The 16,760-nt window shown below is 36.9% G+C and overlaps 1 protein-coding gene across 1 annotated transcript; it reads left to right on the top strand.

Moving 5' to 3' along the window:
• The first annotated feature begins 1,462 nt into the window (after window positions 1-1,462).
• Window positions 1,463-10,788, top strand: tha1 (threonine aldolase 1). The gene is made up of 7 exons (XM_082152019.1): window positions 1,463-1,852; window positions 2,674-2,757; window positions 3,043-3,131; window positions 4,047-4,232; window positions 4,522-4,659; window positions 9,142-9,334; window positions 10,235-10,788. The coding sequence occupies exons 1-7, from the start codon at window positions 1,606-1,608 to the stop codon at window positions 10,540-10,542; spliced, it is 1,245 nt and encodes a 414-aa protein (XP_082008145.1). The 5' UTR covers window positions 1,463-1,605; the 3' UTR covers window positions 10,543-10,788.
• Window positions 10,789-16,760: the final 5,972 nt, after the last annotated feature.

A 16,760-nucleotide genomic window follows, 5' to 3' on the forward strand; every position in this document is an offset into this window, starting at 1 on the left:
CATCTGGCACACCCTGGCTCTCACCTACCCCCACCCTCCTGCCTCTTACTGGAAACCCAGACAGCTGCTCGACTCACTTTCACAACCTCTCCTGACACCTCCCGCAGGGTTTTATTAGAGTCGGCCTGGCAGAGCTCAGCTGCTGGAAACACAGCCGGTAAAGGCCAGGAAACCTCCGCTGCTGACCGTATGACATCACTGCAGCGGGTGGACAGGCCTTTCAGGTCTGAGAGAGAGGAGCGGGTGTAAATAAGATTGTGTTACTCACAGCGGTGAGAATGCGAGCGTGACACTCGAGTATCAAGCGGAATTAGAAGCCATGCTGACATTACGGTTGTGATGTTATTTTTGATTTGCAATTAAGAGCTATTAATGAGAAGTGGATATTTTAATGGCCACATATATAGTTAAATAGGCATCATCTTCAATAAGGCACGCAGTCACTCAGCAAACATGCGTGTCGTGATTAAATGACATTGCTACACATCTGTGGGTGCATGTACTGTTTTAAAAGTCAAATTGTTTTTTAGTTACATGTAACCAACAGATATTTTAGTAGCATGACATAAAGTCAAGATATCTAAATGTCCCTGCTACAAAAAACACTTGTAATCCACCATCATATATTATACAGCATGCATGGACATTTGGGGATATATACAGTACATATACACTGTAAAATACTGTTAATATAAATACAAGGGTTCATTGTTAGTCATGTTAGGACCAAACAGATATAACTTTTGATTTAATAATGTATTAGTAATGCAAATTAATATTAACTAAGTCTACTAAATGCTTTAGAAGTATTTTTCATTGTTAGTCTAACATGGAACCTAATTGTACATTGTTAAAGTGCAAAGTCACACTTACATGTCATTTAATAATGTCATTCCCTTAGATACAAAAATATCACAATATGGCATCTGCAAACAAATGATGCAAGATCTTTTCTCAGAACTAACTTAATTTCCTCAAAGCCCTCAAGTTCACGCAGGGGTGTATAAAGTAACCAATGATGTTGTTTATCAGATTAACTTTAAACATGTTCCACAATTTGATGACTAAAGGAAGTGCTTGTGCTAATAAAATGTCACTTAGTTTGATGTTTTGTTAATGCAATGGAATGCTATTTTGAAGTGTGGATTATGTGATGAGATAGGGCCTACTTTTAGAGTAGTTAGAGATCAGTTTGCTCCATAGCAGAGACATAAAAAAAAAAGTATTTCAAAAGAAGTGAAACAATTTAAAAATTTAAAATCCTACATCGATCATTTCTAATAATGGAAGTTGCATTTTGAAAGATACTGCATAATGCAGCTCAGACACGTTAAAAACCATGAAGTGCTCAAGTACTACGGAGCTAAAATGTTAAACATGAGCGCCCACAAGTGGACAAAAATGAGTATAACTTGTAGTTAAAAATGTAGTTTTGAGCAGGTTACTAACTGATCGATATTTGTGAGTTCCATTATTCATGTCTGGAAGCTTAAAGCCGTTTACATCAATGATTATCGAATACAGTAAACCAAAGTTCAGGAAAGTAGTGTGAATTGATGCACTACTGCAGAATTCACCGTTACATTACAGTGCAAACAAGAAGACATGAGCTCCAAAACACTAACGCTTCCAGCTCGTTTAGTCCGTCATTGCTTACACAAACCTCGTCGAGTTGTTTGCGTGGATCCGGTGCGGCTGTACTACGGGTCTCCGCAAGCGGCTACGGGATCAGCTGTTCGCACGGTGGACCTCCGCAGCGACACCGTCACCAAACCCGGAGCTGTCATGCGCCAAGCTATGGCCCAGGCTGAGGTCGGAGACGATGTGTTCGGAGAAGACCCTACTGTCAATGGTTGGTTAGATATAGACACGCAGTCACTGTTGTGTGTGCTTCTGTTGTGACAATCTAAGACGTGTTTAATTGGGATTCATCAGTTAAAAGCATAAAAACAGATGTTATAGACGTCACATAGCTCTCACATGGTGTGTTTACTCTTACCCGCTGTTTCTTTAATGGCCATGAGAGGGCGCTCACATCAGTTAAACAGTTTTTTTATTTTTTATTATAATTATTATTTTTTATGTTCGATTAACAATAACATAAGAACATTGCCGAGGGAATACATAAAGATAAACACAAAATAAAATAATATAATACATCATTTCTACATAATTGACAAATACATCTTACAACAAATTGAGAATAGTTTCAAACAAAAATCTAAAAGTTATATAAAAAAATATATAATCAAAACGTTAGTTGCTAAACAACTTGACAAGGACACAGACATTATTCATGAATAATGAATAAATATGATCTGCATCTTTTGTTAAATAAGAACTACTTTTCTTCCGATTAGCTCTCATGAGCTAATATCAGATTACATAGCATTACATTACAAGGTGTTAAACACCTTTTTGAGTTAGGATAATGTAAGGATTATTCAATTCAATTTGATGGTATTCGTAATCTTAAAAAAAGGCTTACTTTTTTTTCATAATTCTGTTTTACTTTACAATCAATTCTATATTAAATAATTAGTATGTGTACTAATCAGACTTGAGGTAGTGTTTATATGTGCAATGCAAAACAGTTGTTTACATATGTTCATGCATTAGGACATTTAGATCAGCATACTTTTATACATTGTATTTTTCCCATTCTTTCTGTAGAACTGCAGAAAATAGCTGCTGATATGTTTGGTATGGAAGCGGCTCTATATGTCCCCACAGGAACGATGAGTAACCTGATTGCAGGTGAGATTGCAGGATAGTGCCCAGGGCTATTAATAAAACTTGTTTACAGTTGTCACTTGGTAAAAGCTTATAGGTACACGTATTTTGCAGTGGCTGTGGTCGGCATCACTGCCTAAAAGCCGCCTCTGGCTATTCAATTCTGATATTTGAAAATGATACTGATTTGTGCTTTAGCTCACAGAAATAGCTCACTATTCAAGGAATTCTATTCTTGTTAGTGACCAGATGCTGCAGTAATGTACACATATGTTGCCCTCATGTTTTTTTTCCTTCTTTCTCTCTCAGTTATGGTTCACTGCAGAGAGCGGGGTGATGAGATGATAGTAGGTGATCTCTCTCATATTCATGTTTATGAGCAAGGAGGAAGTGCACAGGTATGAACAAATGGGGGATATATTTGTATTCTTTTTCTCAGAATTGTATTTAATATTCTTGCAATCCTATGTCAATTTAAATTGAATTAAATAATGCATGACAGCTGCGTGATTTATGTAACATATTCATAAAGGAGTCTGCTATTTTATTCCAAAAGGTTAAATGTTATTTCTACCACAGAATGCTATTAAACACAATGATAATTTGAGATGTGGTGGAAATTATCATTATGATTTAGAAAGAAAATATATGATGCATGTACACTACCATTCAAAAGTTTGTGATCAGCAAGATTGTTTACTGAAAGTCTCTTATGTTAAAACCGTGTTAAAATGTGAGTATCAAATATGATACATAATATTTTTGAGGAACATTTATTTTGTATTGCATTGCATATGTTTTGCCGCCCACAGTAAAAACTTAAGAGCTTTGATCATAAAACTAAGCATTCAAATAAAATCTTACCAATACATATTATTGGGAGATATAGAGGGACAAAGAATATAATTTAATCTTATTTTTTGTCCATATAAATATCATATATAAAATTATCATTTAAGTATAAAACTGAGCTGTTTTTTTTTTTTACTGTCAAGTATGACCTCCTTATTCTACTAATGTCATACTATATGAGCCATACAAAATATTATTAAATATAATACTCAACAAAAAAACACATGCATTTTTTGTAGATTTTTTTATGTCTAACGGTTCAATAAACTTCCATTTAAAAAAAAAAGAATTGATTTTTCTGACTACTATTTCATATGCCAGGATTTAATTAACTAGTCAGGGTATGAAAAGTGTGTTTTAAGAGAGCTTTTTTTTTTTTTAAAGTGCCCATAATTGAAAAAACATCCGTGTACCAAATTATCAGTAGGATGAAAAATATGAGTTCTTTTTTTTGTTCACAGCTAGCAGGCGTCCATTCTGCAACAGTCACCACCCTTGGCGATGGCACCTTTGACCTAGACCAGCTGATCTCCAAGATCCGTCACGGTTACCCTGACCCACACTACCCACGCTCCCGCCTGGTTTGTGTGGAAAACACGCACAATATTCAGGGAGGGCGCGTCCTCCCACTCTCCTTCCTGCAGGAGGTTAGATATTAGTTAAACTTAAGTTCATTAAACATGTGCGAGAGAGAGAGAGAGAGAGAGAGAATATGTTGAGGCAGCCAGACACCTGGGGCTGAACTCTGAACAATAGGACACAATTGCTCCATTTAGTAAACGAGTGATTAAACAAAGACTGATTTATTCAGCACTCTAGCACGAACAGGTTCTGCTTTAGATTTGACAAATGAGGCACATCCACATTACACCTTTGTTCATTGATTGAATTGCATTGCACTGAATTTATGTCTATACCTGTGTCTCTTGCTCAAAGCTTCGCTCCATAGCTGACAAGTTTGGTTTGGCTGTCCATATGGATGGAGCGAGGGTGATGAATGCAGCTGTGGCTCTCGCCGTCCAGCCATCTGTTATACTGCAGCATTGCCACTCTGTCAGTGTGTGTCTGTCCAAGGTAAGCAATCACAGGATTAAGGTCCAGTTTAGTATAATATATAATATTTCTGTTATTCTTGCATGGCTCTTTTTATACAGGCTATGTAATCATGAAGTTCAGAAGGTTGTTCTGGTTCATTCAGTTCTGCTACATGAAATGTACTCAATATAAGTCTAATATTAAGGTAATTATATATTGATAGGAGGGATGTTAATATATTAGTTGATTTAGTCAAATTTATTCTTAAAAAATGTTTTACTTTAAATAATACTTTTAAATAATAGCAATATTTTAATCATTATTTAAAATGATTTTTTATTTTAAAATGCATTATATATATATTTATAATCAAATAAAAAAATCTGTTCTTTTGAACTTTCTAATTATTAAAGGACCCTGAAAAAATGATTTCCACAAAAGTATTAAAGGATTAGTTCACCCCAAAATGAAAATGTCCTAATAATTTACTCACCCCAATGCCATCCAAGATATCCATGTCTTTTTTTCCTCAGTGGGAGAGAAATTATGTTTTTTAAGGAAAACATTTCTGGATTTTTCTTCTAACAATGGACTTCATTGGTTACCATCGTTTTTAAGTCCAAATCAATGCAGTTTCAAAAGTCTTTGAAGTGTTTAAACGGGCTGGACGCGATCACAGCTGAAGAAGAGGTTGTTATCTAGCGAAACGATAGGTCATTTAAAAAAAAATTTGTTCGGATTGAGCTGATCAACAAATGGACCCCACTGTTTACAATGCGACCGTACGTAGGAGGATAGTTCAAATAGTATTGTTTGCTATTATATACACTCACCTAAAGGATTATTAGGAACACCTGTTCAATTTCTCATTAATGCAATTATCTAATCAACCAATCACATGGCAGTTGCTTCAATGCATTTAGGGGTGTGGTCCTGGTCAAGACAATCTCCTGAACTCCAAACTGAATGTCAGAATGGGAAAGAACGGTGATTTAAGCAATTTTGAGTGTGGCATGGTTGTTGGTGCCAGACGGGCCGGTTTGAGTATTTCACAATCTGCTCAGTTACTGGGATTTTCACGCACAACCATTTCTAGGGTTTACAAAGAATGGTGTGAAAAGGGAAAAACATCCAGTATGCGGCAGTCCTGTGGGCGAAAATGCCTTGTTGATGCTAGAGGTCAGAGGAGAATGGGCCGACTGATTCAAGCTGATAGAAGAGCAACTTTGACTGAAATAACCACTCGTTACAACCGAGGTATGCAGCAAAGCATTTGTGAAGCCACAACACGCACAACCTTGAGGCGGATGGGCTACAACAGCAGAAGACCCCACCGGGTACCACTCATCTCCACTACAAATAGGAAAAAGAGGCTACAATTTGCACAAGCTCACCAAAATTGGACAGTTGAAGACTGGAAAAATGTTGCCTGGTCTGATGAGTCTCGATTTTCTGTTGAGACATTCAGATGGTAGAGTCAGAATTTGGCGTAAACAGAATGAGAACATGGATCCATCATGCCTTGTTACCACTGTGCAGGCTGGTGGTGGTGGTGTAATGGTGTGGGGGATGTTTTCTTGGCACACTTTAGGCCCCTTAGTGCCAATTGGGCATCGTTTAAATGCCACGGCCTACCTGAGCATTGTTTCTGACCATGTCCATCCCTTTATGACCACCATGTACCCATCCTCTGATGGCTACTTTCAGCAGGATAATGCACCATGTCACAAAGCTCGAATCATTTCAAATTGGTTTCTTGAACATGACAATGAGTTCACTGTACTAAAATGGCCCCCACAGTCACCAGATCTCAACCCAATAGAGCATCTTTGGGATGTGGTGGAACGGGAGCTTCGTGCCCTGGATGTGCATCCCACAAATCTCCATCAACTGCAAGATGCTATCCTATCAATATGGGCCAACATTTCTAAAGAATGCTTTCAGCACCTTGTTGAATCAATGCCACGTAGAATTAAGGCAGTTCTGAAGGCGAAAGGGGGTCAAACACAGTATTAGTATGGTGTTCCTAATAATCCTTTAGGTGAGTGTATATAGTAATAGTATTCAGTGAATATGAATATGAATAGTATATGAATAACATTCTGATGAATATAAATAGTAGTTCAAATAGTATTGCCGGCGCCGGCGTGACCTTTCAACGTGATGACATAGTTCCCTGTCCGTTTGTTGATCAGCTCAATCCGAACTATTGAAGGTAAAAAGTCTATAAATTATATATATTTTTTTTTTAAATGACCTATCGTTTCGCTAGATAACAACCTCTTCTTCAGCTGTGATCGCGTCCAGCCCGTTTAAACACTTCAAAGACTTTTGAAACTGCATTGATTTGGACTTAAAAAACGATGGTAACCAATGAAGTCCATTGTTAGAAGAAAAATCCAGAAATGTTTTCCTCAAAAAACATAATTTCTCTCCCACTGAGGAAAGAAAGACATGGATATCTTGGATGGCATTGGGGTGAGTAAATTATTAGGAAATTTTCATTTTGGGTTGAACTAATCCTTTAAGCAGCACAACTGTTTCCAACATTGATAATAATAATAAATGTTTCTTAAGCACCAAATCAGCATTTCTGATTTCTGAAGAATCTTGTGACAAATATGACTAGAGAAATTGTGCTGAAAATATAAACATATCTATATTTGTTCTGATTAATTTGGATGAATCTGGAATGGCTAGTCTGTATTTCAGCACAATGTAGTGTGATTTATTGTAGCTGCCGGTAAGGCCAATGAAAAGGAAATAGGAAAACATCATTTGGAAATTGAAACTGTATAGCAACTGCAGCAACAAATTCACCTAGAACATAATGGTGAGATTTTCATAATAGGAAAAATGTACTTATTAAAACCAGCAGTAGCTTTCATGCTCTGGAAAGTGCTTTTCTAAGAAAGTTATTTCAGTCATTTTGAACAAAACATCTCCAGGCAGTGAGAGTTTTCCATCAAAAAGCAGTGGAAATCAGTTTAAGTGAGAGGCATTGAAAATGACCTTGTTAAAGTCAGTGCCTGTATGGTTTATAACCTGCACCCTGAAGGTGTCTCACGTCCAGATAATCAAGTCTTATTTTTAGTCATATCATCAAAGTGTGGTACTTTCCTCTGATAACGCACCTCTAATCATATCATATCATCTAGGATTTGAAATGTCCTCCCTCATTACTCCCCTGGAATGAACTCAACGTCACAACTCAGATCAAGTCGATTGAAGAGACCCTGAAGTAAAACCTAATCACTCTCAAGTCTCAACAAAATCCTTGGAGTAGATTTCAACAAGCGTATTTGCATTTTAATTACAGAGCTTGTTTGCAGCTAGCTAAACAGGCTACTCTCTGTCACCGAATTTTCCTCTTTCCCTCTTGCTGAAAGACATTAAATGTAATTGAGGCTTATAGAAAAAGATCACTGATATGAATATCAAATCACTTCTGCCTGTTCTGACTACAGACATATGGGGAAAAAGCAACTATCTGTATTCCATGTGTCCTTTATAAACGTGTGCCTGCATGCTAATATATAATTATTGTTAACTTAAATTCACCAAGAAGAACATGTTCCTGGATTAACATCCTTGTTGATCCTGAAACAACATATCAATCAACATATCAGATTTGAGGGGTAGTTTTTAGTTTAGGCTTACAACAAGGGTTTGGAGCTTCTACACTATTCTTATTCACCTATCATTTTCCTCTGATTTTAGGGATAAATTATGGGTAGGGTAAAGTTTAGGGGTAGGGATAGGGTTAGGACTATGTTTTCACACGTTAGGGGTTTTCACACCAGATGGGTTTAATTTTGCATTGAGTAGGTCACCTTATAGGAGCCAACATGCTTAGATCACATGACCAGCCAAATTAATTATTTCATCTCAGTACCTCTGTTATCAGAGACATCAGCAAAAAAAAAGAAAGAAGCCATTTCAAGTTGGAAAATGGCTGTGAAAAATGACTGTTATTGGTGTGAAAACAACTTTACTAATATTATAAGTAGATTTCAGGGCTGTGTTGCTATTGTTTATTAAGATAAAAAAAATATATATATATATATATATATATATATATTTTTTTTAATGAATGAAATGTTTTTTTATTACTAAAACTAAAATTAAATAAATAATTAAAGCTAAAAAGACATAAAAAAATTGAAATTCACTAGCACATAAAAATACTATAATAGTATATAAATGCTACTAAAATAACAGGGAAGAACATAAAATTAAAGTATATGAACCTTTTAGGCGAGTTAAAAAAACAACCTTTTTTACACTTAACGTTCTGTGTGAATGACCCTCAGCATATTAAATTCGTTAAGGTGGATGCTATTTGTAAATTTGCATCCATTTAATACAATAATTATATCTGAACTGCACTGCATAAGTTTTCTTTCATAGATTCTCTTTTGTTTTCTCTATCCCTATCTATTAAATTGCATGCAAAGAGCTGGAAATCTCACACAATGCAGAAACAAAAAGGCTCATTTGATCTGACTTGCTGTTTGGCAGGGACTCGGGGCACCTGTGGGCACCATGCTAGGTGGGTCAAAAGATTTCATACAGAGAGCAGTGCGTGCCCGCAAGATACTTGGCGGAGGAATGCGCCAATCGGGTGTCTTGGCAGCAGCTGGTAAGATTGCCCTGTCAGACATGATTGGCAGACTGGAGGAGGACCACAGGAACGCCAGACGCTTTGCTCAAGGTGACAGAACCCCATAGATTTCCTTGAACCCTCAGCATGACACTACACAAGCACTACACATGATGCTTTACTACAATAGTTAGCTTGAGCGTGAATAGCTGTCATTAAATATTCTTAGAACATAATTATTATAAAAGAATCAGAAGGAATATATTAGGCATATAAAATACTCTTATTCGCAGTAGCTGAAATTAGTTAATGGCACCACCGTTTTGTATGTCATCTAATTATGCTCATTCTCATCTGGCAATAAACGCATACTAAACCTGACTGAAAAATCTGTAACTAAAAGCATAAAAAAAGTCAGAACTGAAGAGGTTAGGATAAATAAATAAAAACTCAATGGAATATTTCACTCAAAAGTAAAAGTCATTACGGTAGTTATTCACCCTCGTGTTCTTAGAAACCCATTTAAAGTTTTTCTTTCAGGGTAGACAAAAGGTGTATTTTTCTGCTTTTTTCAATAGTCATTTCAGAGGGCTCAAGCTCCAAAAGGCAAAAAAAAATGTTTTAATTATTTATTATTAAATCAGACGGATTCGGTCCTTGAGTTCTGCTCACTGACTCAATGAATGCAGCAGTTAGAATTAAAATAACATCTGTGAATAATGACTTAAGTGGCGGTTTGTTCTTCACACAAAGTGACTGTATGACTCCAGAAGTCTTGGATATATAGTGCACGAGTCATATGGACAACACACATGATACTTTTATGGTGCTGTTGTGTCCTTTTTGAAGCTTGAACATTTCAGTCCCCATTCAGTGCCTTGAAAAGAGCTATTTAAATTGTTTTATCATTTTTAATGTCTCATTTTGGGTTCCATGGAACAGGTCCAGTTTAAATATCCACAGTTCTATTTCAAGAGTCTAATGTAACGTCTCTCACCTTCTCTTTTAAAGCGCTGTTAAAGTGTGACCCTTCTCTGTACCGGGTGGATCTGACCACTGTGGAAAGCAACATTTTGAGGTTCTGTCTGCGGGACCGCCGGATGAGCCCAGCGGAGTTCTGCGAACGGATGGCAGGTGTAGATGAAGAAGAGGTGAAGGCTCTGGGACAAGGGGTCCGGGTTCTGATGTTCCCCCATGTCGGGGACACAGTCAGGGCTGTGTGGCATCTGGACATCAGCGAGGAAGACACTCAGCTAGCTATACAGAAGGCTCAGTTTGTGGCCCAACAGCACAAGCTCAAGTCTGTCAGGGCAGCATGAGAACACCCCTTAACCAATCAGAGGTGCCTTTACACCAGTCTTTTGGTCTCATGGACCTTTCAAAAACGGTAAAACTGAAAAAACAAGGATTACTACAGTATTAACTTTTTTGCACTCCAGTTTGACAGCCAAGATTCACCCACTCAATTCTGCTGTGACGCTATAGCACGCCCACTTAGTGTGTGTACACACACACACACACACTTAATTGTTTCTCACAATAAACTATTGTGATTGACATTTGAATCTTGTTTAACTCCACACTCTATGAGCACCAGAAGCAGTCTAAGGACTTTTAAAAAAGATACATTATGGCTAGTTCTACTGTTTTTATCATTGAGTGTTATATAAGAATTCCCCATAAGGATGAGACACATTCAGTGTAGAGACGGATTGTCATGACAACAAAGCAGAGATTTACTGTAGTAGTGGATATCACAAGGTGCTCAGGGCCACAGTTAACTTTATTACTATAGCATGCAGGAGGAAAGAAATGCCTGGGTATACTTTAAAAAAAAGAAGTATCCCTAAACTGGTTTTGGGCGTATCATTTATTCTGGTGCTTATTTGCTGCATCTTTACAGTCCAGTAGCCCTAGATATTTACAGTTAATATATTGTAAACAATGACAACCTGTCAAGAAAATGGGACAAATCATGAAGTGGATATAAGATAATTGTTTAATTGTTGGAATACTCATTTCCACTATCTGGGCAATGGTTAAGAAGTTTGAATCAACTGGTGATGATCAGCTACCTGGAAGAGGACGTGTGTCTATATTGAGGAGGATGGCTTGAGTCACCTAAAAAACTGTAAGGTTCAAAGTTGGAGAATTGCAGATGCCAGTTGGGTCTTGGGGTCAGAAAGTCTCCAAAACTATGATCAGACCTCACCTATAAAACCACAACTTGTTTGGGAAGGTTGCAATAAAAAAAAAAAGGGCTTTGGTGACATCAAACAGCAATTTCATGGACCTACGGTTTGCCAGCCGTTACTGGAACTTTCACTGGGACTGTGACTGTGACTGTGGGTTTGGTGTAAACAGAAACATAGCCACGTGGAAAAAGTACCCGATCCCCACTGTGAAGTATGGTGGTGGATCTTTAATAATGTGTAGCAATTTTTTTCCCAAAGACCCTGTACAACATGTTAGGATACACAGTATCATCAAGTACAAACAGATATTAAATCAAAACCTGTCTGACCCTGTCAGGAAACTTAAACTGGGCAGTAGTTGGATCTTCCAGCATAACAATGATCCAAAGCACATCTCAAAATAAACAACAGAATAGTTCACTGACCACAGAATGAAGGTTTTGTCATGGGCATAGCATCCCCTGACGGATGAGCTGAAGAAAAGAGTCCACAAGCATCTGGAGGATCTGGAGAGTTTCTGAATGGAGGAATGGTCTCAGATCTCTTGCCATATGTTCATCAACCTTATTATACATTATAGGAGATGATCCAGAAATGTTTTCTTGGCAAAGGGAGGTTGCACAAAGTATTGAATGAAGGGATGCCAATAATTGCGGAATACATATATTTCGGGAACATATTTCTTGTTTTAAGATAATTTTTCTATCTGACTTTAATTAAAGGTTAGAATTTTTTTTTAATATTTAGAATGAAAGACTAAAAAGACAAATGGCAAAAACTAATTTTCACTGTCAGTTTTGCCCATATTTACCAAGGGTGCAAATATTTGTGGAGCATACAGTATATATTTATTTTAAATTAATGTTTTGAAATTTTCTATTTAAAACAATGGAAAAAGTACAAAGTTAGGTGTATTATGATAAAGAACTGGGGGTAAAATATGTCTAATTATCCTGAAAATAATATCACAATGCAAAATATTGTATGTCCATAAATATAGGCTTAATTTTCATTATGCTATTTTTGCTGTTGTTTTGTGGTGAAATCTGGACATCATTTGAGTGGCTTTGTGAGACTGACCTGTTTGTATCAATTTGTTTTTTATGCCAACAAAGCCATTTTAGGATTTTTGGAGTGCATAAGGAAAAATTTGCAAAATAGTTAAAAACCTAAATAGTAAAGCTGTTGAATGATGATCATCTCAATGGGATTAATTAATAGTAATATATAAAAAAAAATGGATGACCAGTATTTTTCTTCTATTAAATTTAGACCAGACTGAGGTTTCTTATTTCTTATTGGACCAAAAACCTTTACACACACAGAATTTCTTAGAATACAATTTGCAACTAGAAGGATGTGCTGTTACTTCATCGTCTACAGTTAAAGGCCCGGGTGTTATATTAAACAGCAAAGTCTTTCGAAATCCATTTTTCAGGTGGTACAAAAACAGCCTTCTTCCACCTCAGAAACATTTTTAAGAGCATGCTGTTTCTAATGCAGAAAAGCTAGTTCATGCATTCATGACCTCTAAACTAGATATAATGCATTACTAGGTGGTTGTCCTGGTGGTTGTCCTGCGTCCTCAATAAATAAGCTACAGTTAGTCCAAAATGCAGCTGCTAAAGTTCTTACCAGGTCAAGAAAATATGATCATATACAGTGGGGGGAATAATGATTTGATCCCCTGCTGATTTTGTAAGTTCACCTTACAAAGAAATGAAGGGTCTATAATTTAGTAGGTAGGTTTATTTTAACGGATAGAGGCAGAATATCAACCAAAAAACCCAGAAAAAAAAAAACATTATAAAGGTTATTATTATTCAGAAATGGAAGAAATACAAAATGAAAAATCAATCGCCTTCTGTCTGGAGCTCCATGCAAGAGCTGGCCTCATGGGGTAAGGATCATGAGAAAGGTGAGGGATCAGGCCAGGACTACACGGGAGGAGCTTTTTAATGATCTCAAGACAGTTGGGACCACAGTCACCAACCAAACAATTGGTAACACACTACGCCGCAATGGATTGAAATCCTGCATCGCCCGCAAGGTCCGTCCCCCTGCTCAAGAAGGCACATGTAGAAGCCCGTCTGAAGTTTGCCAATGAACAGAAAGTGCTGAGTTCAGATGAGATCAAAATTGAGCTCTTTGGCATCAACTCAACTCGTTGTGTTTGGAGGAAGAGAAATGCTGACTATGACCCCAAGAACACCATCTCTACAGTCGAGCACAGAGGTGGAAACATTATACTCTGGGGCTGTTTCTCTGGTAAGGGTACAGGACGACTTCACTGTATTGAGGGGCGGATACAGTATTTGTACAATATGTACAATATTATTACTGTACAATAAATACAGTATTTGACATGTACCGTCAAATCTTAGACGAGAACCTCCTTCCTTCAGGCAGAACACTGAAGATGGGTCGTGGATGGGTCTTCCAGCTTGACAATGACCCAAAACATACCACCCAGGCAACAAAGGAGTGGCTCAAGTAGAAGCACATTAAGGTCTTGGGGTGGCCTGGCAAGCCTCCAGACCTTAATCCTATAGAAAATCTGTGGAGGGAGCTGAAACTTCGAGTTGCAAAGCGACAGCCAAGAAATCTTAAGGATTTAGAGAGGATCTGTAAAGAGGAGTGGACCAAAATCCCTCCTGAAATGTGTGCAAACCTAGTGACCAAATACAAGAAACGTCTTACCTATGTGCTTGCCAACAAAGGTTTCTCCAACAGGTACTAAGACACTCTCCCAGTTTAAATCTAGACTAAAGACACATCTCTTTAGCCAAGCATTCACATAATGCACCTCATAACCTTGTACTCCAGTTATATCAGATGAAATGCACATGACTGTCTTTTTTTCTTTAAATGTTATGAACAGCAGCTAGCCAGCTACACTAATTATTTTCCATTTGCTTTTATGTCTCTACCTCGGGATAGAGAGTACGCCAGCTCCTGTTTGGATCCAGGCTTCAGATCCCCCAACACCTGTGAAGAGAGGAGCCATCCCCTGCAAGGACTTTAGATGACGCCAACTCTGAATCAGTATTCATTACTGCCACATTTTCTATATATTGTAATCTTTATAATTACAATTTGTAAAAATTGCTTTAATGAGATCATTGTTCCTGCCTAAATGATTACATGATATTAGCTAACTGCATGATTTGTATTATTTTAGAACAGTACATGTTTGACATATGGACATAACTTTGACAGTCACCTCTGATAACAGATTACTCTTGTAATGTAGAAACAAGCGTTTTTCCAGAAAGCTGCTTTAAAACGACATGTATACAAATGTAAAATGTAAATGTAAAATGCGCTATACAAATAAATGTGAATTGAGTGTGCTGCATGTGGTTGCATTTGCACCCTATGCAATTGATAGGCACAACCAATAGGCTGCATATGAGTGAAACATGTCATGATGGAAAAGTACTGCCTTTATGGACTGAGCCACGAGGCCACACCAAAGGAACATTAATTTCAGCCTTGTGTGGTCTGCTAGGCTCTGATGGGGGACGTGTACGACTGATGGGGTGGACTAATCAACTTGTGGAGGAGGCCACAAAAACAGACTGGCTCCAACTGAAATTCAAAATTATTCAGTGAGGGCTTGAGTGCTATTACTAGACCGAATGTATTCATCTAAGAGATGTAAAAAAAAAAAAAAAACACGGCAACAAAACATCATTTATAGGTTGTGAATAATTCAACAAAAAAAATTAACATCTGTTTGGGATGCAGTAGTTTGGAAATCTGTCCTTTCAGACCAGCCTGGACTTTAAGTGAAACCTCTAATTTACACAAATACTAATAAGGCATATGATCAATAATCAGTTTCAGTTTGGTAAGAAGCACCAAGACCAATATTTAGCTTGAATCCAAAAGTCAGTCTCATCAAACACTTGTTTAATTTTCTTTCCACACCTGAAAGTGAACTTGAATGATTCTGATTTATTGCCTCTGCTAGAGCTTGTCACCCTCTGAGAGTGTTAAAGCAGACCCCTGACGTGTTAAGCTGCATAGAAAAAAATGTACAACCACTGCTGCACTCTTAAGACATTACAATCTTTATGATTTATAATTTCAGCCAAAGTGTGCCAAAAGCACCTTCATTTATTTGAGTCGCGACTGTGACTCACATTTGTTCTCCTGTTGTTGATTTGTTTATGTTTCTATGTAATCAAAATTAGAGCGTACACAAAAAATTTGAAATATTACAGTTGTCCCTGATATATTATTATTATTTGTATGCAAGTCAGATGTTTTCCCAGTCTTCTGATGCACCGTTATACAGTTTTGCAAAGCCAAAGTAAAAAAGGGTCATATCCAGAATTTACAATATCCAAACAACCATTATCTACAAGACTGTTCAGTTAGGCTTTAATCTTGACAGATATCTAAAAGCATAATGTTTCTCACTGTTGCCATAAGCCAAAATCAGAATAACAGTCAACAGAGATTTTCATAAAGCACAACCTCTTTGAGACTGAAAGCTGTTTATACGACAAACAACAGCAGCTACTAATCAAGTTAAAGTGCAAAACAATCAAGAAACACAAATATAAATGAGATACTGTATTAAAAGGAAAAATTGTTTACGATAACAGTATTTACAAGAACAACACCATTCACAAGACATTCAAAGTCCCAGGGATTGTGGAATGTCTCTATATTGGCATTGCATATTAAATTTGTTTAATTGCTAGAAATGTGAGGAGAGAAATAACTTTGATTATATTTGATCCATCTTAGCACATAGTTTCTAAAAAGGAAAGTCTGACCCATGTAAATAAATTACACATCAGATGCAAAGCTCACTATTATGAAATATGAAGCCATTTAAAACATCATAGAAGATATAAAGCGAATCAAATTGCAGAAGTTAAATGATTATCTTTCAGAAAGGCCTTTTCATACACTACACATATTTAATGAACAATGGACTGCTGTAAATCATATACAGTTACGTCATGCTTCCTTTTACACGCTCCACTCATAATGTGAAATCAAGGACAATAACAGGGAGATAAAAGCAGCAAATACGAATACTGGAAAACAGGAGCTCAGCATAAAAGATAATACATCACAGAGAAGCAAACATGAAATTTACTAGCAATTACAGTAGCAAGTTATCTACAAAAGATGTAAAAATGAAATGTACATAATAGACTTATGCAGATAGTTCCATTTTGCAAGGGCAATTTAGTTGTCTACACGACTGCTCAAAAGAAATGTTTCTCATGATTTTAAGTGTTTGAAATTAGTTTTGAAGACAAAATGTTCTTATGTATGAATATCTTCAGAACCCTTTTTTTTTTCTTTTGAAATTTCAG

Source organism: Leuciscus leuciscus (assembly GCF_965113295.1).
Source record: "Leuciscus leuciscus genome assembly, chromosome: 21".
Classification (NCBI taxonomy): Eukaryota; Metazoa; Chordata; class Actinopteri; order Cypriniformes; family Leuciscidae; genus Leuciscus; species Leuciscus leuciscus.